At 39.4% G+C, this 20968-nt stretch overlaps 3 protein-coding genes across 7 annotated transcripts; 2 read left to right on the top strand and 1 right to left on the bottom strand.

Moving 5' to 3' along the window:
- Positions 1 to 527: 527 nt before the first annotated feature.
- On the top strand, positions 528 to 4931 carry LOC137968037 (acidic leucine-rich nuclear phosphoprotein 32 family member E-like). Its single transcript, XM_068814655.1, has 5 exons — positions 528 to 727; positions 983 to 1057; positions 2284 to 2337; positions 2978 to 3079; positions 4460 to 4931. Exons 1-5 carry the CDS (start codon positions 585 to 587, stop codon positions 4740 to 4742), a joined length of 657 nt encoding a protein of 218 aa, XP_068670756.1. The 5' UTR covers positions 528 to 584; the 3' UTR covers positions 4743 to 4931.
- Positions 4932 to 7650: 2719 nt separating this feature from the next.
- Positions 7651 to 12190, bottom strand: LOC137968040 (aspartic and glutamic acid-rich protein-like). Of its 3 annotated transcripts, none has more exons than XM_068814658.1 (5): positions 11983 to 12190; positions 11304 to 11402; positions 11119 to 11190; positions 10940 to 11041; positions 7651 to 8086 (listed from the first exon to the last, which is right to left on the bottom strand). In XM_068814658.1, exons 1-5 carry the CDS (start codon positions 12123 to 12125, stop codon positions 7867 to 7869), a joined length of 636 nt encoding a protein of 211 aa, XP_068670759.1. In that variant the 5' UTR covers positions 12126 to 12190; the 3' UTR covers positions 7651 to 7866. The 3 variants fall into 3 exon arrangements, with proteins under 3 accessions (XP_068670759.1, XP_068670760.1, XP_068670761.1); XM_068814659.1 differs by lacking the exon at positions 11304 to 11402 and adding an exon at positions 11654 to 11740 and having other exon boundaries at positions 11983 to 12188; XM_068814660.1 differs by lacking the exon at positions 11304 to 11402 and having other exon boundaries at positions 11983 to 12182.
- A 2836-nt stretch (positions 12191 to 15026) lies between these two features.
- Positions 15027 to 19575, top strand: LOC138013378 (aspartic and glutamic acid-rich protein-like). 3 transcript variants are annotated; one of them, XM_068860435.1, is made up of 5 exons: positions 15034 to 15240; positions 15483 to 15569; positions 16033 to 16104; positions 16182 to 16283; positions 19133 to 19575. In XM_068860435.1, exons 1-5 carry the CDS (start codon positions 15098 to 15100, stop codon positions 19350 to 19352), a joined length of 624 nt encoding a protein of 207 aa, XP_068716536.1. In that variant the 5' UTR covers positions 15034 to 15097; the 3' UTR covers positions 19353 to 19575. The 3 variants fall into 3 exon arrangements, with proteins under 3 accessions (XP_068716537.1, XP_068716536.1, XP_068716538.1); XM_068860436.1 differs by lacking the exon at positions 16182 to 16283 and having other exon boundaries at positions 15027 to 15240; positions 19115 to 19575; XM_068860437.1 differs by lacking the exon at positions 15483 to 15569 and having other exon boundaries at positions 15039 to 15240.
- Positions 19576 to 20968: the final 1393 nt, after the last annotated feature.

Genomic DNA, 20968 nt, shown 5'->3' on the forward strand with positions numbered 1-20968 from the left:
ATTTCTCGATGTTTTCGCAAAAATATACATTATCAACAACTCGACTTCTGTGGACGTGAAAGATAGTGACAGAGGTCGGCAATTTCCCTAAAGGAGATATCTTGAAGTCCTAAATTAAATATATGACCTTCTTAAATAGTCCTTTTTGATAATGCGTAATTGGAAAAAAAAAACATTCGTGCGTAAGTACAACGTGTACCTTAAATATTTCTGCAGTATGAAAAAGGGCAGAAGACAGTAAAACGCTACAGTTAAATTAGCACACGCTCTTGTTTTCTTTTTAAATTTCAGTTTTTACATTTCTTCATGGAATATAATACTAATTTTAAGACTTTGTAGAGAAGTCTGACTTATTTCAAATAGAACTGTGGCAATATCTAACGAACGCCGTATGTATTGATTATGGTCATTTGTGATATCAAAGGCTAATCTTGTTTGTACTTAATTAGATACTTTAAAAAAGGAAAAATCTGAATTTACCAGCTTCCAATATTGGCAACCTGGTAAGACGTTAAAAAGGAGCCCAAATGCAGAAGCTCTCTTCAGTTGGTCCAGTAAGCCCGGGATGACAGTACAACTGAACGATGAAAATACTCGTTCTTTCAATTGTTATCGGCTTTGTGTCGACTGTTGGTCTTGCAACTCCAGACAACCAAGAAGATAAAACATCACAAGACGAATTGTTACGAGATGCTGCGGCTGACATAGAGTCATACAATTCGGAAAGGTAAGTCTCGGCTTACAGCCACTGGCAGAACGTTGAAGTAAAGATTCCTTCATACCGAATGAGCGACACCCTGATATACAATTAGCCAGGTTAATTAGGAAAGCGGATCTCACTGCTATCCTACATCGCTTTTTTTTCATTGCTGTGTGGTCTTCACTTAGTAGTCTTGGGATCGGACGTTCTTTGGCCTTCGAGCAAGTAAACTTCCATAGGTTAGGATTTATTTTCTTAAGATATCTTTTTTTGGCTTCTTAGACACCCATACCTCGACAGCGAGGACGAGAACTCGAAATTGGAGGACTTCAGTAACGATGAAGACGAAAGGGACAGGTACGATGTTGAACAACATCTTGTATTATCATACATCGGTGTGACCAGCTCGACTTTGATTGGCTATAAGCTCGTAGCTAATTCTTGCTTGCTCTGTTTCTCTTATGTCATACCTACAGACAATAGATTTTATATATGTAGAATTGTCGTCATACGTAGAGAAAATAGTTTTATGCATGCAGAAGTGACGTCACCTAATACACAAACTAGCAGTTTGATCAGTTTTGTCATGGCGGAGCTCAGCTCAGGAATATGCATAATAAAACAATTATTGGATTCGGTTTTGGCATGATTATAGAGATAATTTATCAAGGCCTCAGTTTGTGTTATCCGCCTCAGCCTTCGACTTCGTCAGATAACACAAACTTTGGCCTTGATAATTATCGCTATCATGCGAAAACCGAATCCAATAATTGCTAAAACATAAAGTGTGCACCTTCATCATTACGATTCAATTCAGACCTTCTTTGAATACCGCATCCACATTCTAATCGATGATCTAGTTTATCTTTATTATTATTATTTTTTTAATTTGAAACTGAGTGAAGAATATTCCGGGGAGCAATAGAAGTCTGTATTTGTGTCATCTTCGAAGTTTTTGAAGATTTTAGCCGAATATAAAATCCGGTTTATTCCAAGAAATGTGTTCCTATTGCTTGTTAAAACCGAGGACAAAAGGTCGTTTTGATACATGAAGGGGTCGAGCAAAGTAATGTCCTGAATGTAAAATGTACACATGCGCTCAATTTTAATCATCACAGCACGATAGCAATCAACCCGCACCCCTCGACAACTACGCAACTTTCTTCTATGTTAGTTGAACAGGGGTGGCGCAGTGGTGAGAGCACTCGCCTTCCACCCAGGATGTGGCCCGGGTTCGATTCCTAGATTCGGCGTCATATGTTGGTTTAGTTTTTTTGGTCTTCTTCTCCTGGTACTCCGGTTTTCCCCTATCCACAAAACCCAATATTTGTTTTCAATTGATTTGATTCGAGTTAATTTCCTTAGTGTTCCTAATTAGTGCTCTTGTGCTAAATCCATGGACACTTAAAGTTATCATTACTTATTGTTACGCCCTTGTTGTTTGAATCGTGAAAACTGCAGCATTAAAATCTTCAACTCAGAGTCAATGATCGATTTTTGGAAAAAAAATTGCTAATATTAAGACACAAGCAGTTTGAAGTGTTTATTCTAGTTTTTATTTTATTGTTTTTCCTTTCCTGCAGTGAATTGGAAGATGACCTTGACGATTATGAAAACGGTGACTATGAAGAGCAAAGGTAATTTGCACTCTGCCCATATGATGAGAACTTTTCCGGTCCTGTTCAATGGCAGCTTTCTTTGTTTCTTTTACTTTCTTGAAGAGAAACAGAAGATGATTACATCTATGATGGAAATGAGGAGGAAAATAACGTTGACGATTTTGAGGATGACCGGGTTTTCGAAAGTCTTGTAAGGTAGCGGACATGTTTCTGAAAGCACCGGACGACACATTGTTTCGCTCCGCAAGGCGCCTTGCAATTGTGACCGCCGAAGACTCGAGCTTCACTGTTTCCAGTGTTTCTGGAACCCAAGAATCAATTTCCCAGGCAATGCTGGAGTTCATTCAAATTATTTTTAAAAAAGTAAAAATATGTGTATTTAACCCATTGACATCCAAACTGCGGCCGAAACCGGCCAGACTTAAAAAATAAATAAAACAAACCCCTCAAATATTGGCATCAAAGTACCGGACATGAAATGGGAAACGCGCGGACGAAACGTCTGGCCTCCGCCCTCAAACGAAAACCCTGGGATGACCATGATGAAGAGGAAAGGTAGTATTTACTTTACCGGGCATGCGTAAAAGTTACTGTAACCGGCCTGCTACTGTGCCCACCTGCCTGGCAGGCTTCCTCAGTTTCTGCCGTTTTCTTGTAGCGAGTTGGAAGATGAATTTGAAAGCGATGAAAACTTTGCGGGGGATGAAGGAGATGATCGAGATGCAAACACAGAAGAGAACGATGGTATTACAGAGGAAAGGTATGTATTGTGTAAAAGTTGGGAATGAATCGAATCTCATTTCATAACCATGGCCAGTACCAGTAGTGCCCTCGATAACTTAATATGATGTGTTTTAGCTTTTAAACAACAACGACAACAACAACAATTATTCACACGTGCAAACAGCTAATTGTATGAATATAAAAGAACGAGTAGACGGATATAAGAGAAAAATAATTCAAACAATCCGCAGAGGGCAATAGCTAGCGAGGTGGACGGCAAAGTGGAAAAGGAAATATACTAATTGTAATAATATTAATCTTGCACAATATGGATGGATACGCAGTGATTACAAAACTCGAATATTCCCACAAAGACGAGTAGAGCAAAATAAGGTTGGTGGAGACGGGCGTACTTTTTGGCTCTGTGATACATACACATCTGTTTCGCATAGGGAGAGAGCTCTACACTCATCAGTGCTTAAGCACGTTTAAAAAACTAAACAAGTGAGCAGCACTCTACGAACTGTATCTGTAAAACTTGTTTATTCTCCGACGGGTTTCGTCTACTAGCTAACGTAGACTCATTCAGGGAGTTTTGCAATATTACATGAGACGCCTGTATTTAAGGCATATATGATGGCAAAAATAAAAACTCCACAAGAAAAACCTCTATTGTTCATATTGCTTTGGGTCTTATTTCCTTTGTCAATGATTGCACGCTGGGATGAATATTCTGCTTCATAAAGCAAGCAATTTACCTCGAAAAACTTAAATAGACTAAACTTAGCTAAATCTGTTCGCATTTGACCTCTCACACTTTTTGTTTCTTCTCTTCCATTGTTTAACCTACATTATATCATCAACTTTATCATGCCAATTTAAAACTCTCGTTGTAATATTTACATTATCATGTTTCCTAGTTAATTAGCATTTTGCGCATACTACATGTATATATTCAACTCTTTACTTTGTAATTCAAACTGAAGATGGCAGAAGATTCTGTTTTTCAAAAACGTTGTGTTGTTTTTTAAAACTGTATTATTTTATACCCCTTATTAAAGAAGTTTGAGGCTCGTACTGTCGGTTACTAGCCGGGATTTTTTCGTTAAATTGCTCGAGGCCTGAACTAAAAAAAATAAAGCCCTCACTTACACTCTGGCTCGAGAAAACGACGTTTGTACGTAAGAAATTCATTTTTCTCTAAACTTTTTAACCAAACAGAAAAAAAAAACATCTAAATTTGAAAGAATACTGTCGGCTAAACTGGACAAGCAATAGCACCCGTACAATCACAGTCACATTCACGATTCAGTTTTTGGTATCCAAAAAAACTCAATTTACTTTAATAGCTGTCAACCAGCTTTTATGGCAATAAGCACTTTACACTAATTTCTTCCCTTTTTTTTGTTCATTGAAGGGTTTCTGATATAAAAGCTGGTGACAACAAAATTGACGCTAATTACTACGAGGAAGGTGAAGAACATAGTGTTAAAAGATTATCAGACCCCGATCGCTTTGGAGGAAGAAGGGTTCGAGGAGACAAGCGACGAAGAAGACGTATCTTCCGAGGTAGAAAACCCATCTACCGTAGAAAACGTTTCAATCGAAGGAGAAAACGCCTGCGACGTGGCGGAAAACCTATCAGATTTCGAAAACGTTTCACCCGTGCACGATTTTGTCGCGGCCGAAGACGACGATAGATCTAGACGTTTTGCTACAATAACCAAACTTCCTATATAATGATTGTTAAGAGAAATCCTGTACCCTTCAGTCAACTGTTCGAGCCTGGAGTAAGACTTGATACGCATTGCAAGTAGACTGATACTTTCTATGAAAGATTAAAAAATGGTTTGTGTAGGGTTGCTTTGATTAAACATTAAATAAAATGTCTTTTTCTCCAGAGATAATTTGTTTGTAAAGTTCAGCCCTGAAGTCGAATCACCATCAATGAAATGAGATCATGTGCAGCCCTGGGTCGAACACGAACGTCGAGAAATGCGTCAATTAATGCACACTAAGTTCAGGAAAGCAGTACCCTGGTCCCAGAGGATTTTTTTGAGCAGCAAGAGAGCCGCGAGGCGCGGCGAAGACGGGTATCGAAGCGACGAGAAGACAAAAACCCCTGGTTACCTTGGACTTGAATTTCCCTTTCGTGCGCACGCCAGCTGTCAAACGTGTCAAATTGATAATTAACAAAGGGTCCAATGGCAACCTAGCAATAAAGTGTCCCTTAGCTTCCCCTCGGTATTACCAATCAAACGGACCAATCATAATGATTTGCATGTTTGTAAAAATATGAACCAATCCGAGCCTGAGGGTCAGATACTGACCCTGCCGTGTGCATGAAAGTGAGATTCAAGTGCAAGGTAACCAGAGGTTTTCTCTTCTCGCCGTTTTGCGACTCGTCTTCGCCGCTTCGCGGATCAAGAAACTCCTCTGGGACCAGGGTAGAAAGGCAGCCAAGATTGAAAAAATAACGACAAGCGAAAATCGAAAAGGGAAAAAGGCCAGCATATGCATGAAAAATTAACAAATCCAACGAAAATAACAATTGTTCCAAAAAGAACAAGAAATCGAAAAAGGAAGGGACTGCGTATTTATCGGGATACCCAAAAATGATGAAATCACGCCAAGAACATAACAAATGGGAGAAAAAACAATACTAAACAAAACTGACAAAACTCAACGAAAGAGAAAAATGGTCCTCACGCTTACCCGGACAATTTAAGCAACTGTTTCTTACAATACGCTACAATACATACGTAATTGACCGCTCCCCTGGCCAATGCAGTTAACGAAACCACAAAACAGATCAACAACTGGCCGGAGGCAAACCAGTTGGCTATTTACAAGTGTAGCTGGGAATTTGAAACAGGGACTACCAGGAACAAGTTCAACGAGGGGTTACAGTGGGTCTTGAACCTGGGATCTCCGGATCTCAAGACAAACGCCCTAACCTCCAATAACTGGGAGAGCTGAAGACGAAAGAGAGAAATGATTGTCTTATAGATACCTGAACAATTCAGGTGGCTCGAACCGGTTTCGAACCCATAACCTTTTTTTGCGATGCTGGTACAATCCTCTACCAACTGAGCTATCAAGCCACACAGTTTGCAACAGGTCATTTGTTAGGCTCTTCTTTTCCCGTGAAAGGACGCAGTGAAACAAAAAATGTACACGTCTGACCCTAGATGTTCGAAGGGTAGATAGCGTTAGGCACTCGTTAAATCACTATCCACAGGATAACTCAATTGGTTTTGATATTGTTTATATATCCGCTGAACAGTGACTTATCAACCGAGGCCTGAAGGGCAGTTGAGCTATCTGAATTTCTCAGCTGTCTACAACAGAGAATTGCTTGATTTCTCTCTTATGGGGAAAGCTTTGCGATGTTCTGTCACGCATGCGCGTCGTGAAGTCAATCCAACGTTACTTCCACTCTTCCGCCATTGGACAGGCGTTAAAATTCAAAACTGGTTGTAGCGTGTTAAACTTAAAAAAACAGTTAAGAGTTGAATTATTTGTATTAAGGAAACCTCTGCTAAGCAGGATTGGAAATAAGTGGTGGGCGGATATAACCAACGAAGGTCACAGAAATTAAAAAAAAAAATGTGCCTAAAGTAAAAATCTTTCCCAACTCAGAAAATAACGAAAACATTGACGACAACGATAATCTTGACATCGAAACGAAAATTTGGTTCCATTATTGAGGATAAAGGTAATGATGATGATGATTGACGTCACTTATTTTATATATATGCACTACCGTACGTTGGATCAACACAAGCAGTGATAAGAACATAACAAATGGACAAAGCAACTAATAGGACAGATCAAACAACGTTCACGAATTGAATTACGGTCTGCCAAACCTTGCATGATCAGCGCCCAAACGAGAAAGCAGACGCAGGCAGCTGTTTTGGGCTTGTTGCCCCTAGTCTGTGTCGCTACTCATTCTAGGAAGAGCTATAAGATCGGATTGCGCAAAGGCCATGTCACAAACAATTGCGATAAATGGCCAAAGGGCAACCCTCAAGGAACTAATTTGAAGCTAGCTAGCATGCGGTTGATATATTAAAAGCGAATCAAATGAGGAAATCGTGCTATCAAGCCGGAATAGTAAGTACTGTGTACATACTGTAGCTCGCACTATACAGTACTAAGCACTATAAGCAGCGTACTATATAGTACGTACTACAACGGGTGATACCCGGGAATTTGGGTATCATTTTGACGGGTGATATCCGGCACCCTCCGAGAGCGAATCAGGTGATTAAAGTCGAAACGAATGAGCCAGCCAAACATGGCGAGCAGACTGGCGTTCTTGTTGTTATTCGTGTAAGAACGCACCTAATGGTGTTTTGGCCTGTCTGTTCACTGATTGGGCAGAAAAATACAAAAGGATTTCTGCCCAATCAGGAGCCAGGATTTGCTCGGTCGTTTGGAACTGGTCCATAAAGAGTTCTTCCCCAGGGACTCTTACTTTTTCCTTCGTACTTTCGCTAAACAGTTTTTCTCGCCCGCTCCTCTTTTGTCCTCGTCCCCACTATCTGCCCCTGGGTCTCCGAGGATGATGGCGATTAGCTTTATAAACAAAGGATCTCTGGAAAAGAGGCAATACTTTATTTTATAATAAAGCCACCCTACACAAAATGATTGTATATATTTTTTTTTCATAGAAAGAATCAGTCTGTCTGAAATGGGTATCAAAATTATTAGTTCAAGTTTGAAATGTTTGGTAAAGCGGACAATGCTCTTAATTATCATTACATATGAAGTTTGGTCCTTGTAGCGCGAATCAAATACTTTCCTGATGACACCTTCTCAGCCTTTAAAAATACGTTTTCCTTTTCGAATGATACGTTTTCCACCACGAATGACTCCTCCAACAGCTCGTTTTCCACCTTTGATAATACGTTTTCCTTTTCCAATGATACGTTTTCCCTTTCGAATGATGCGTCGAAAGCGAATAGGGTCTGATAATCTCTGAGCGTTATATCCTTCGTCTTCGTCGTAGTCGCTATCGTCAATCTTGTTGTCATCACTATTCATATCAGAAACCGTTCAAATAAAAAACAGGGAAAAAAAAAATGAGTATGAGGTGCTTAGTTGGTTGACAGCTTTTTTTGGGTACGTTTTATACGTACTCGCGTTTTTCTTGTCCAGTTTAGCCAACAGTATTCTACCAAGGACATACCACTATAAAATGAATATCTCACGTACTAACATTGTTTGCTCGGGCCGTAGTTTACGGCCCAGTGGTTAGGACGCTTGCCTTGCGATCCGGAGTTCCCGGGTTCAAGACTCGTTCTGACCACTCATTGAATTTGTTCCTGGTTCAACTTCCCAGCTGCACTTGTAAATAGCCAACTGGTTTGCCTCCGGCCAGATGGGATTCTTAACAGTTAATATAGTTATGTTCCGTTGTTTTGTTGATTGTGTTTCATTGTCCCTGAAAAGCTTCTATTGGGAGTGGTCAATTAAATATGTATTTTATATTTGTGTATGTACGGTCCTGTTCACACGCCGAGCTATCGCCGTGCTCCGTGAATTGAGTTCGACGTTAGCGCGACGTTTGAATTAACTGCCTCGCCAAGTTTTTACGTTCGACGACATTGTCGAGGCAACGTCGCGCTAGCGAATTTGGCACGACATTGATCCAAACGTCGTGCAAATCCAGTTGTGCCAAACTGTGATCCGCCGTAATTGATTTTGCAATAACGGAGGATTGTGATCTAGATCTACTTCATTTAAAATTTGAATTTGGCACGCGATTGAATCGGCTCTCGAGCTCAATTTCATTGAGTTCGGCGTGACGATAGCACGACGTTTGAACCGGACCTAAGTGAAGGCTCCAATAATTTTCTAGTGTAGGCGTCGAACTGACATTTCAGCCCGGCCTCAAACTCGGCTAATAAGGGGGTATAATCAAGGAAATAATACATTAGAAAAGGAAAAGAAAAATAATAAAAAGTGTGAGATCTCAAATGCGAGTAGGTTTAGATTACTTTTAAATTAATAGCTTATTTCAGTTTTACAATCCTGGGGCCGGTTACTCGAAGCACGGTTAGGCGCTAACCGGCGTTAAATCTGTGGAAACCTATAGGTTTTGATATCTCTTAACCAACGGTTAGCGCCAAAAAAAAAAACAGGCTTCGAGCAACCGGCTCCTGATGGTGAAGCCGGGTTACACTACAGAACAAGTGTAACCAGATCACAACACCAGCAACTATGTGTCCTGCTTCTTAATTTAGAATAGTATTTGGGTTAGGTCCTACAGAAAGAACAGGAACTGCCAGATGGGGCCTAAGGCTACTGTTTATAGACCTTGTCCGACTAGAAAGTTAAACCGTTGAAAGTGTAATTCCAAAGGTGGCGGTAGCACTTTGTCTTCAGTTATTGTTAAACCCTAAGTTTCTATTTGAAAGTTAAACCCTAAGTGTGGGTCAGGCCTTAGTTTGAACCCACGGCCTCCAGCACAGTATTCCAATGCTCGACAAATGAACCAACCGGTCTGCTGGTTTATGAGCTAAATGCTCCAACGAATGCAAACCATTTTCTATCAAACAATACCGAAATATCAGGAGGAGATAATAAATAAGCTTCACGAGAAAATACACAATTGAAATATGTTTTAATAAATATACAACAGCAAGGATGGCGCAGTGATGAGAGCACATTGTGACCTAAACTCATTTCCCAGACTTGGCATCACATGAGGATTGAGTTTGCCGGTTCTCTACACTGCTGCGAGAGGTTTTTCTCTAGGTATTCCGGTATTCTCCTCTCTTAAAGAAAACAACCTACTATTTGATATGAGTTGATTTGACTTCATTTCTGTACAGTGTCACCAATTACTTCCCCAGCGCTAAATGCAGTTGACACTTAAATAAAGTTCATTATTATATAGATACTGATGAAATACCAAGATTTCTCCTTTTACTAAAAAATCATATCTTCACCGCGCGCAGTGAACATATCATTTTTATCTTTCACGTGTGAGAATATAGGTGTAGTTATGGTAACCAACACGATTAGCCAATAAAACGCCAGCTTCCTCTACGTATACATTGTAAGATACTTCTGTACTTTAATAGAATTCTTCTCTACGAATTATATAGATATTCGGATCACATATATTAGGGGGAGCTGTCCCTGCTCTCCTGTCGCTTTTTTTTTTAACTACACTAAATTATTTTGGCTACGCCATTTACTCAAATAATACAAACAGTCAATAAAAACTAACAACAACACCAAACCACATCAAAATGTACAATAAGTACATGCTGTGAGTGCTGCATATGTGCTGCATATGTGGATTGAGTTTCTTGGTAATATACTCTGCTCTGAGAGGTTTTTCCCGGGTACTCTTCTCAAATACCAATCTATGACTTGATATGATTAGATTTCTGGAGAGTGCCCCTAATTAGTGCCCCGTCTATTTTAGTGGAGATGTGAATAAGATGTGAGTATCAAACACCCAATTTGGATATATCCCCTAATGCGGTCTATCACTTCCTTAGCGGCCAGTATTTATACAAGAGCTATGGTGATCGCAACTCATTAAAAAAATATACGTATTTATATATAACGTCTGGAGTGACGGAATTCCAGCACTTGTCAAGCATGTCTTACTCTTTAAAGCCCACAACTAACACTAAATCCTGCACCAAATATCTGATTCCAAACAGCAAGAGAAAGAAAAAAAAGACGTCTTACTCCAAAAAGAATTTTCAAACACAAGAGACAAGTCTCGTCCATTTAAGACCCGCATACGTAAACGAAGAGAAAGAGCACCTGAGCTAGTCTAAAACAAGTCCTAAGTTATCGAAGGCACTACTGGTTATAAAGCGAGCCTCCATTTTATTTCCAACTTTCACACAATATATATATATACCTTTCCTCTGTAATACCATCGTTCTCTTCTGCGTTTTCATCTATATAATCCTCTTCATTCTCCGCAAAATTTTCATCGCTTTCAAGTTCATCTTCCAACTCGCTGCAAGAAAACGAAAGAAACTGAGGAACCCTCCCAAACAGGTGGGCTCAGTAATAGGTCGGTAGCCTAGATACTACCTTTCCTCTTCATCATGGTCATCCTCAAAATCGTCATCATTTGCGTCATCGTTGAAATCATCTTCTTTTTCTCTGTAAGAAAGCAAAAAAGAAAGAAAAACAAACTAACAAACAAAAACATTCACAAAAAGCTGTCGTTAAAGAGGACTGGCAAATTCTCATCATATGCGCAGAGTGCAAATTACCTCTGCTCATTATTATCATCGTTTTCATCAAAATCTTTCGCTTCATTTTGCCCCTCGTCTCCACCGATTTCATCACCTTCAAGCTCATCTTTTATTTCACTACCAGAATGCAAAAAAAGAAAAACTTATTGCGTTCCGCGTACGATTTTGCTGATTCAGCACGAGAGCAGGAGAGTTGAGGTCATTAGGCCGAATCTGACTGGCCATTATTTGGTGGGGCTTGTATTCTAAATTTCGATAATACCCTAAACTGATTGGCCAAGGTTAAATGAAAGAGATCGACACTCCTGGGTTATGGACTTAATGATTAAGGTGCGCAGTTCATATGAGATGAATTTTCAACATTGCACCTGTCCCTTTCATCATCATCGATGCTGAAGGCGTCCAATTCACCGTCTTCTTTGGAGTTCTCGTCATCGATGTCGAGGTAAGGGTGTCTACGAAACGACGAAAAGCTATCTTAAAAAAAAGAAATCAGAACCTAAGGAGTTTTTGTACTTCCTCGACGGCCAAAGGACTTCCCAAGACCCCACAGCAATGAAGAAAAAGCGACGTGGAATAGCAGTGAGATCCGTTTCCTTAACAGTGTCCTGGACAATTGTATATCATGTTGTCACTCATTTTGTTTGGAAAAATCCTAACTTCGACGTTCTGCCACTGGCTGTAAGCCGAGACTTACCTTTCCCAGCTGTATGACTCTACGTCAGACACACCATTTCTTAACATTTCGTCTTGCGATGTTATATCTTCTCGGTTGTCTGGAGTTGCAAGACCAACAGTCAGCACAAAGCAGATAACAACTGAAAGAAAGAGGGTCTTCATCGTTCACTGTACACCTTACTAAACAAACTGAAGAGAGCGCCTGCATTTGGGCCCATTTTAACTTTCTACCAGGTTGTCTATATTGGAAGCTAGTAAATTCAGCTTTTTCTCTTTTTTTTAGGTATTTAATTAAGTACATAGGAATATTAGCCTTAAATATCACAAATGACCGCAATCAATACATGCGATGTTCGTTAAATGTTGCCATAGTTCTCGATCAAATATGCCTAGATCTCTCTACAAGGTCTTATTTGAATTTAGTATTCCAAGAAAAAATGTAGAAAATGAAAAGAAAAAAAAAACAAAACAAAAACCGGACGTGTACTAATTTAACTGTAGACGTTTATTGTCTAACATATTTTTTTCACTCTGCAGAAATGTGCACGATGTACTTACAATAGATTGTGTTTGTCCTTTTTGCAATTACACTATCAAGGACTTAGTCTAGTTAAGAAGGCAATATATATCTTAAGGACTTCAACTTGAAGTATTTCCTTTACGGCAAGTGCCGAGATCTGTAACTATCCTATCACGTCCGCAGTAGCTGAGTTGTTAATGTATATTTTCACAAAATCATCGAGATCTAGAAATGAAAAGAATCCTCATATTATTCAGTGGTTGATAAATGACAACGCTGCACTAGCATATTCATCGTCGTATAAAGGAGTAATTCGCGAGTTTTCTTTTTCGCCCACGCGTTTTTTTTTTTTTTTTTTTAATTTTAAGAGTCGCCAATAATAGCAGAAACAAGGAAACCAAAAAAACAAAAACATCCAGGGGCGATATTGTTTTGTTAGCTTTGGTAGCCAAATTAAAACGGAACCTTAAATTCTTTCTCATTTTTGAGGTTGAAATCAATTTTGTAAATAACTCTGTGAAAAGTTTTACATTTAATATAAGGCGTACTAAAGCAGCAAAAATGTTTCGTTTTTAAGGCGTGTTATTTCGGATATTAGACTACCAAAGTTGTGTTGCCATTTAAGTTTTTTTTTTCGATATGGTATATCTCCTCTCTTGAGAGGTTTGCGCCTCACAAGGTGTGTTGAATCTTACTCAGCTTGAGTGTTTCCTCGCACACCACTGCGTGTTTTCCTAACAAGTGAAGTAAAACAACACACCTTGATGTGTTTGAAAGCACATTAATTTGAAGACCACAAATACAATGAGCGCAATCCTGGCAACGGCTATTTCAGTTGTGGTGTTGCACATTAACTGATATCAAGGCACCACTATCTGCAGCAAGAAATAACTCAGGACAATACAAGAATAGAGAAGTATTTCGAAAATGATTATACTGATTCCCTACCATAAAAGAAAAACGTGGAGGAATTTAAAACTGTTTAGAGTGTAATGTGAAGTGCCAGTTTTCTACCCCGTATGAACCATGTGGGCGTTAGCCCTACTAATTGAAATGGGCCCACGCAAGGACAGAGAAATACTCCGACTAGGGTGGGAATTGAACCTCGTAACTCAGTCGGTAGAGCAGCGGTGATCTATTCCGAAGGTCGTGGGTTCAATTCCCACCCTAGTCAGAGTATTTCTCTGTCCTTGCGTGGGCCCATTTCAATTAGTAGGGCTAACGCCCACATGGTTCATACGGGGTAGAAAACTGGCACTTCACATTACACTCTAAACAGTTTTAAATTCCTCCACGTTTTTCTTTTATGGTAGGGAATCAGTATAATCATTTTCGAAATACTTCTCTATTCTTGTATTGTCCTGAGTTATTTTTTGCTGCAGATAGTGGTGCCTTGATATCAGTTAATGTGCAACACCACAACTGAAATAGCCGTTGCCAGGATTGCGCTCATTGTATTTGTGGTCTTCAAATTAATGTGCTTTCAAACACATCAAGGTGTGTTGTTTTACTTCACTTGTTAGGAAAACACGCAGTGGTGTGCGAGGAAACACTCAAGCTGAGTAAGATTCAACACACCTTGTGAGGCGCAAACCTCTCAAGAGAGGAGATATACCATATCGAAAAAAAAAACTTAAATGGCAACACAACTTTGGTAGTCTAATATCCGAAATAACACGCCTTAAAAACGAAACATTTTTGCTGCTTTAGTACGCCTTATATTAAATGTAAAACTTTTCACAGAGTTATTTACAAAATTGATTTCAACCTCAAAAATGAGAAAGAATTTAAGGTTCCGTTTTAATTTGGCTACCAAAGCTAACAAAACAATATCGCCCCTGGATGTTTTTGTTTTTTTGGTTTCCTTGTTTCTGCTATTATTGGCGACTCTTAAAATTAAAAAAAAAAAAAAAAAACGCGTGGGCGAAAAAGAAAACTCGCGAATTACTCCTTTATACGACGATGAATATGCTAGTGCAGCGTTGTCATTTATCAACCACTGAATAATATGAGGATTCTTTTCATTTCTAGATCTCGATGATTTTGTGAAAATATACAGTAACAACTCAGCTACTGCGGACGTGATAGGATAGTTACAGATCTCGGCACTTGCCGTAAAGGAAATACTTCAAGTTGAAGTCCTTAAGATATATATTGCCTTCTTAACTAGACTAAGTCCTTGATAGTGTAATTGCAAAAAAGACAAACACAATCTATTGTAAGTACATCGTGCACATTTCTGCAGAGTGAAAAAAATATGTTAGACAATAAACGTCTACAGTTAAATTAGTACACGTCCGGTTTTTGTTTTGTTTTTTTTTTCTTTTCATTTTCTACATTTTTTCTTGGAATACTAAATTCAAATAAGACCTTGTAGAGAGATCTAGGCATATTTGATCGAGAACTATGGCAACATTTAACGAACATCGCATGTATTGATTGCGGTCATTTGTGATATTTAAGGCTAATATTCCTATGTACTTAATTAAATACCTAAAAAAAAGAGAAAAAGCTGAATTTACTAGCTTCCAATATAGACAACCTGGTAGAAAGTTAAAATGGGCCCAAATGCAGGCGCTCTCTTCAGTTTGTTTAGTAAGGTGTACAGTGAACGATGAAGACCCTCTTTCTTTCAGTTGTTATCTGCTTTGTGCTGACTGTTGGTCTTGCAACTCCAGACAACCGAGAAGATATAACATCGCAAGACGAAATGTTAAGAAATGGTGTGTCTGACGTAGAGTCATACAGCTGGGAAAGGTAAGTCTCGGCTTACAGCCAGTGGCAGAACGTCGAAGTTAGGATTTTTCCAAACAAAATGAGTGACAACATGATATACAATTGTCCAGGACACTGTTAAGGAAACGGATCTCACTGCTATTCCACGTCGCTTTTTCTTCATTGCTGTGGGGTCTTGGGAAGTCCTTTGGCCGTCGAGGAAGTACAAAAACTCCTTAGGTTCTGATTTCTTTTTTTTAAGATAGCTTTTCGTCGTTTCGTAGACACCCTTACCTCGACATCGATGACGAGAACTCCAAAGAAGACGGTGAATTGGACGCCTTCAGCATCGATGATGATGAAAGGGACAGGTGCAATGTTGAAAATTCATCTCATATGAACTGCGCACCTTAATCATTAAGTCCATAACCCAGGAGTGTCGATCTCTTTCATTTAACCTTGGCCAATCAGTTTAGGGTATTATCGAAATTTAGAATACAAGCCCCACCAAATAATGGCCAGTCAGATTCGGCCTAATGACCTCAACTCTCCTGCTCTCGTGCTGAATCAGCAAAATCGTACGCGGAACGCAATAAGTTTTTCTTTTTTTGCATTCTGGTAGTGAATTAAAAAATGAGCTTGAAGGTGATGAAATCGGTGGAGACGAGGGGCAAAAGGAAGCGAAAGATTTTGATGAAAACGATGATAATAATGAGCAGAGGTAATTTGCACTCTGCGCATATGATGAGAATTTGCCAGTCCTCTTTAACGACAGCTTTTTGTGAATGTTTTTGTTTGTTAGTTTGTTTTTCTTTCTTTTTTGCTTTCTTACAGAGAAAAAGAAGATGATTTCAACGATGACGCAAATGATGACGATTTTGAGGATGACCATGATGAAGAGGAAAGGTAGTATCTAGGCTACCGACCTATTACTGAGCCCACCTGTTTGGGAGGGTTCCTCAGTTTCTTTCGTTTTCTTGCAGCGAGTTGGAAGATGAACTTGAAAGCGATGAAAATTTTGCGGAGAATGAAGAGGATTATATAGATGAAAACGCAGAAGAGAACGATGGTATTACAGAGGAAAGGTATATATATATATTGTGTGAAAGTTGGAAATAAAATGGAGGCTCGCTTTATAACCAGTAGTGCCTTCGATAACTTAGGACTTGTTTTAGACTAGCTCAGGTGCTCTTTCTCTTCGTTTACGTATGCGGGTCTTAAATGGACGAGACTTGTCTCTTGTGTTTGAAAATTCTTTTTGGAGTAAGACGTCTTTTTTTCTTTCTCTTGCTGTTTGGAATCAGATATTTGGTGCAGGATTTAGTGTTAGTTGTGGGCTTTAAAGAGTAAGACATGCTTGACAAGTGCTGGAATTCCGTCACTCCAGACGTTATATATAAATACGTATTTTTTTAATGAGTTGCGATCACCATAGCTCTTGTATAAATACTGGCCGCTAAGGAAGTGATAGACCGCATTAGGGGATATATCCAAATTGGGTGTTTGATACTCACATCTTATTCACATCTCCACTAAAATAGACGGGGCACTAATTAGGGGCACTCTCCAGAAATCTAATCATATCAAGTCATAGATTGGTATTTGAGAAGAGTACCCGGGAAAAACCTCTCAGAGCAGAGTATATTACCAAGAAACTCAATCCACATATGCAGCACATATGCAGCACTCACAGCATGTACTTATTGTACATTTTGATGTGGTTTGGTGTTGTTGTTAGTTTTTATTGACTGTTTGTATTATTTGAGTAAATGGCGTAGCCAAAATAATTTAGTGTAGTTAAAAAAAAAAGCGACAGGAGAGCAGGGACAGCTCCCCCTAATATATGTGATCCGAATATCTATATAATTCGTAGAGAAGAATTCTATTAAAGTACAGAAGTATCTTACAATGTATACGTAGAGGAAGCTGGCGTTTTATTGGCTAATCGTGTTGGTTACCATAACTACACCTATATTCTCACACGTGAAAGATAAAAATGATATGTTCACTGCGCGCGGTGAAGATATGATTTTTTAGTAAAAGGAGAAATCTTGGTATTTCATCAGTATCTATATAATAATGAACTTTATTTAAGTGTCAACTGCATTTAGCGCTGGGGAAGTAATTGGTGACACTGTACAGAAATGAAGTCAAATCAACTCATATCAAATAGTAGGTTGTTTTCTTTAAGAGAGGAGAATACCGGAATACCTAGAGAAAACCTCTCGCAGCAGTGTAGAGAACCGGCAAACTCAATCCTCATGTGATGCCAAGTCTGGGAAATGAGTTTAGGTCACAATGTGCTCTCATCACTGCGCCATCCTTGCTGTTGTATATTTATTAAAACATATTTCAATTGTGTATTTTCTCGTGAAGCTTATTTATTATCTCCTCCTGATATTTCGGTATTGTTTGATAGAAAATGGTTTGCATTCGTTGGAGCATTTAGCTCATAAACCAGCAGACCGGTTGGTTCATTTGTCGAGCATTGGAATACTGTGCTGGAGGCCGTGGGTTCAAACTAAGGCCTGACCCACACTTAGGGTTTAACTTTCAAATAGAAACTTAGGGTTTAACAATAACTGAAGACAAAGTGCTACCGCCACCTTTGGAATTACACTTTCAACGGTTTAACTTTCTAGTCGGACAAGGTCTATAAACAGTAGCCTTAGGCCCCATCTGGCAGTTCCTGTTCTTTCTGTAGGACCTAACCCAAATACTATTCTAAATTAAGAAGCAGGACAAATAGTTGCTGGTGTTGTGATCTGGTTACACTTGTTCTGTAGTGTAACCCGGCTTCACCATCAGGAGCCGGTTGCTCGAAGCCTGTTTTTTTTTTTTGGCGCTAACCGTTGGTTAAGAGATATCAAAACCTATAGGTTTCCATAGATTTAACGCCGGTTAGCGCCTAACCGTGCTTCGAGTAACCGGCCCCAGGATTGTAAAACTGAAATAAGCTATTAATTTAAAAGTAATCTAAACCTACTCGCATTTGAGATCTCACACTTTTTATTATTTTTCTTTTCCTTTTCTAATGTATTATTTCCTTGATTATACCCCCTTATTAGCCGAGTTTGAGGCCGGGCTGAAATGTCAGTTCGACGCCTACACTAGAAAATTATTGGAGCCTTCGCTTAGGTCCGGTTCAAACGTCGTGCTATCGTCACGCCGAACTCAATGAAATTGAGCTCGAGAGCCGATTCAATCGCGTGCCAAATTCAAATTTTAAATGAAGTAGATCTAGATCACAATCCTCCGTTATTGCAAAATCAATTACGGCGGATCACAGTTTGGCACAACTGGATTTGCACGACGTTTGGTCAATGTCGTGCCAAATTCGCTAGCGCGACGTTGCCTCGACAATGTCGTCGAACGTAAAAACTTGGCGAGGCAGTTAATTCAAACGTCGCGCTAACGTCGAACTCAATTCACGGAGCACGGCGATAGCTCGGCGTGTGAACAGGACCGTACATACACAAATATAAAATACATATTTAATTGACCACTCCCAATAGAAGCTTTTCAGGGACAATGAAACACAATCAACAAAACAACGGAACATAACTATATTAACTGTTAAGAATCCCATCTGGCCGGAGGCAAACCAGTTGGCTATTTACAAGTGCAGCTGGGAAGTTGAACCAGGAACAAATTCAATGAGTGGTCAGAACGAGTCTTGAACCCGGGAACTCCGGATCGCAAGGCAAGCGTCCTAACCACTGGGCCGTAAACTACGGCCCGAGCAAACAATGTTAGTACGTGAGATATTCATTTTATAGTGGTATGTCCTTGGTAGAATACTGTTGGCTAAACTGGACAAGAAAAACGCGAGTACGTATAAAACGTACCCAAAAAAAGCTGTCAACCAACTAAGCACCTCATACTCATTTTTTTTTTCCCTGTTTTTTATTTGAACGGTTTCTGATATGAATAGTGATGACAACAAGATTGACGATAGCGACTACGACGAAGACGAAGGATATAACGCTCAGAGATTATCAGACCCTATTCGCTTTCGACGCATCATTCGAAAGGGAAAACGTATCATTGGAAAAGGAAAACGTATTATCAAAGGTGGAAAACGAGCTGTTGGAGGAGTCATTCGTGGTGGAAAACGTATCATTCGAAAAGGAAAACGTATTTTTAAAGGCTGAGAAGGTGTCATCAGGAAAGTATTTGATTCGCGCTACAAGGACCAAACTTCATATGAAATGATAATTAAGAGCATTGTCCGCTTTACCAAACATTTCAAACTTGAACTAATAATTTTGATACCCATTTCAGACAGACTGATTCTTTCTATGAAAAAAAAAATATATACAATCATTTTGTGTAGGGTGGCTTTATTATAAAATAAAGTATTGCCTCTTTTCCAGAGATCCTTTGTTTATAAAGCTAATCGCCATCATCCTCGGAGACCCAGGGGCAGATAGTGGGGACGAGGACAAAAGAGGAGCGGGCGAGAAAAACTGTTTAGCGAAAGTACGAAGGAAAAAGTAAGAGTCCCTGGGGAAGAACTCTTTATGGACCAGTTCCAAACGACCGAGCAAATCCTGGCTCCTGATTGGGCAGAAATCCTTTTGTATTTTTCTGCCCAATCAGTGAACAGACAGGCCAAAACACCATTAGGTGCGTTCTTACACGAATAACAACAAGAACGCCAGTCTGCTCGCCATGTTTGGCTGGCTCATTCGTTTCGACTTTAATCACCTGATTCGCTCTCGGAGGGTGCCGGATATCACCCGTCAAAATGATACCCAAATTCCCGGGTATCACCCGTTGTAGTACGTACTATATAGTACGCTGCTTATAGTGCTTAGTACTGTATAGTGCGAGCTACAGTATGTACACAGTACTTACTATTCCGGCTTAATAGCACGATTTCCTCATTTGATTCGCTTTTAATATATCAACCGCATGCAATTCCTCCGTAATCCCTCGTCGAATGGTGCAAGGGGAATTTTTGTTTGCTTAGCTCTTATACGCTTATATTGTAATATAAAGCTGAGCTAATGCATGGACGGTAAATGTTTAGTTTTGCTCTAATATTTTCTTTTCCACTGAGACAGTCGATCTCGGCCTTTCAACTCAACTCTGTCTATTGCCTTATAATTATCGCACGAAGTTAATTTTGTTGCAGGCGTAATAAACCGTAAAACGATTTAATTAAAAAGGAGATTCAAGGGAGGAATCATCATGATGAGAACACTTCTTCGCGGCAAGAGAGATTCGCTTCAGCCAAGCAAGTATCGATGAATTCGATGAAGATGAACACGAGGGAGGGTCGTAGAGATGCTCACGTAGCTACAAGTGAGCATTCTGATGATGGTTGTGATGAACTATGACACCTGCAACTCGTCATTATCAGAGGCTGCAAAGAGTGGAAGTCTTGGCAACGTTCGAGAACGAGGGTTTGTTTTGTTCAAGCAATAGGTGTCATTTTTGTAAAACGATCAACTTCTGCAGGGCAAATGCTATTTTGCGAATCTTGCGCCATTTCGACGCATAGAAAAGTCAACATATTTAATCGTGTCGAAAGTAGTACTCATAACTTTTACCAAAGGTTGTATGGTTCACAATAATATCGGTATGTATTGTTCCTTTTGATCCATATTGATTGACTGATTGAACCATCTACATGTACGTCATTTTTGCAATTATAATAGTGAGGTCAATAATTATTATACTATAATTAACAATAATTATTCACCGACACTGAGGTGAATAATTGTTTTAGTGATAACCACACAAGCTAAATAAAAATGTGAGT

The sequence above is a fragment of the Montipora foliosa genome, chromosome 8 (genome assembly GCF_036669935.1).
Source record: "Montipora foliosa isolate CH-2021 chromosome 8, ASM3666993v2, whole genome shotgun sequence".
In the NCBI taxonomy this organism is placed as follows: Eukaryota; Metazoa; Cnidaria; class Anthozoa; order Scleractinia; family Acroporidae; genus Montipora; species Montipora foliosa.

Bases quoted from the DNA above. Each gene is read 5' to 3' on its own strand.
- LOC137968037 (XM_068814655.1), top strand. From the start codon at position 585: ATGAAAATACTCGTTCTTTCAATTGTTATCGGCTTTGTGTCGACTGTT. The intron at 1,058-2,283 runs GTACGATGTTGA...CCTTTCCTGCAG, and splicing joins GATGAAGACGAAAGGGACAG to TGAATTGGAAGATGACCTTG. The intron at 2,338-2,977 runs GTAATTTGCACT...GTTTTCTTGTAG, and splicing joins GGTGACTATGAAGAGCAAAG to CGAGTTGGAAGATGAATTTG.
- LOC137968040 (XM_068814658.1), bottom strand. From the start codon at position 12,125: ATGAAGACCCTCTTTCTTTCAGTTGTTATCTGCTTTGTGCTGACTGTT. The intron at 11,403-11,982 runs GTAAGTCTCGGC...GCATTCTGGTAG, and splicing joins GAGTCATACAGCTGGGAAAG to TGAAATAAAAGATGAGCTTG. The intron at 11,191-11,303 runs GTAATTTGCACT...GCTTTCTTACAG, and splicing joins GATGATAATAATGAGCAGAG to AGAAAAAGAAGATGATTTCA.
- LOC138013378 (XM_068860435.1), top strand. From the start codon at position 15,098: ATGAAGACCCTCTTTCTTTCAGTTGTTATCTGCTTTGTGCTGACTGTT. The intron at 15,241-15,482 runs GTAAGTCTCGGC...GTCGTTTCGTAG, and splicing joins GAGTCATACAGCTGGGAAAG to ACACCCTTACCTCGACATCG. The intron at 15,570-16,032 runs GTGCAATGTTGA...GCTTTCTTACAG, and splicing joins GATGATGATGAAAGGGACAG to AGAAAAAGAAGATGATTTCA.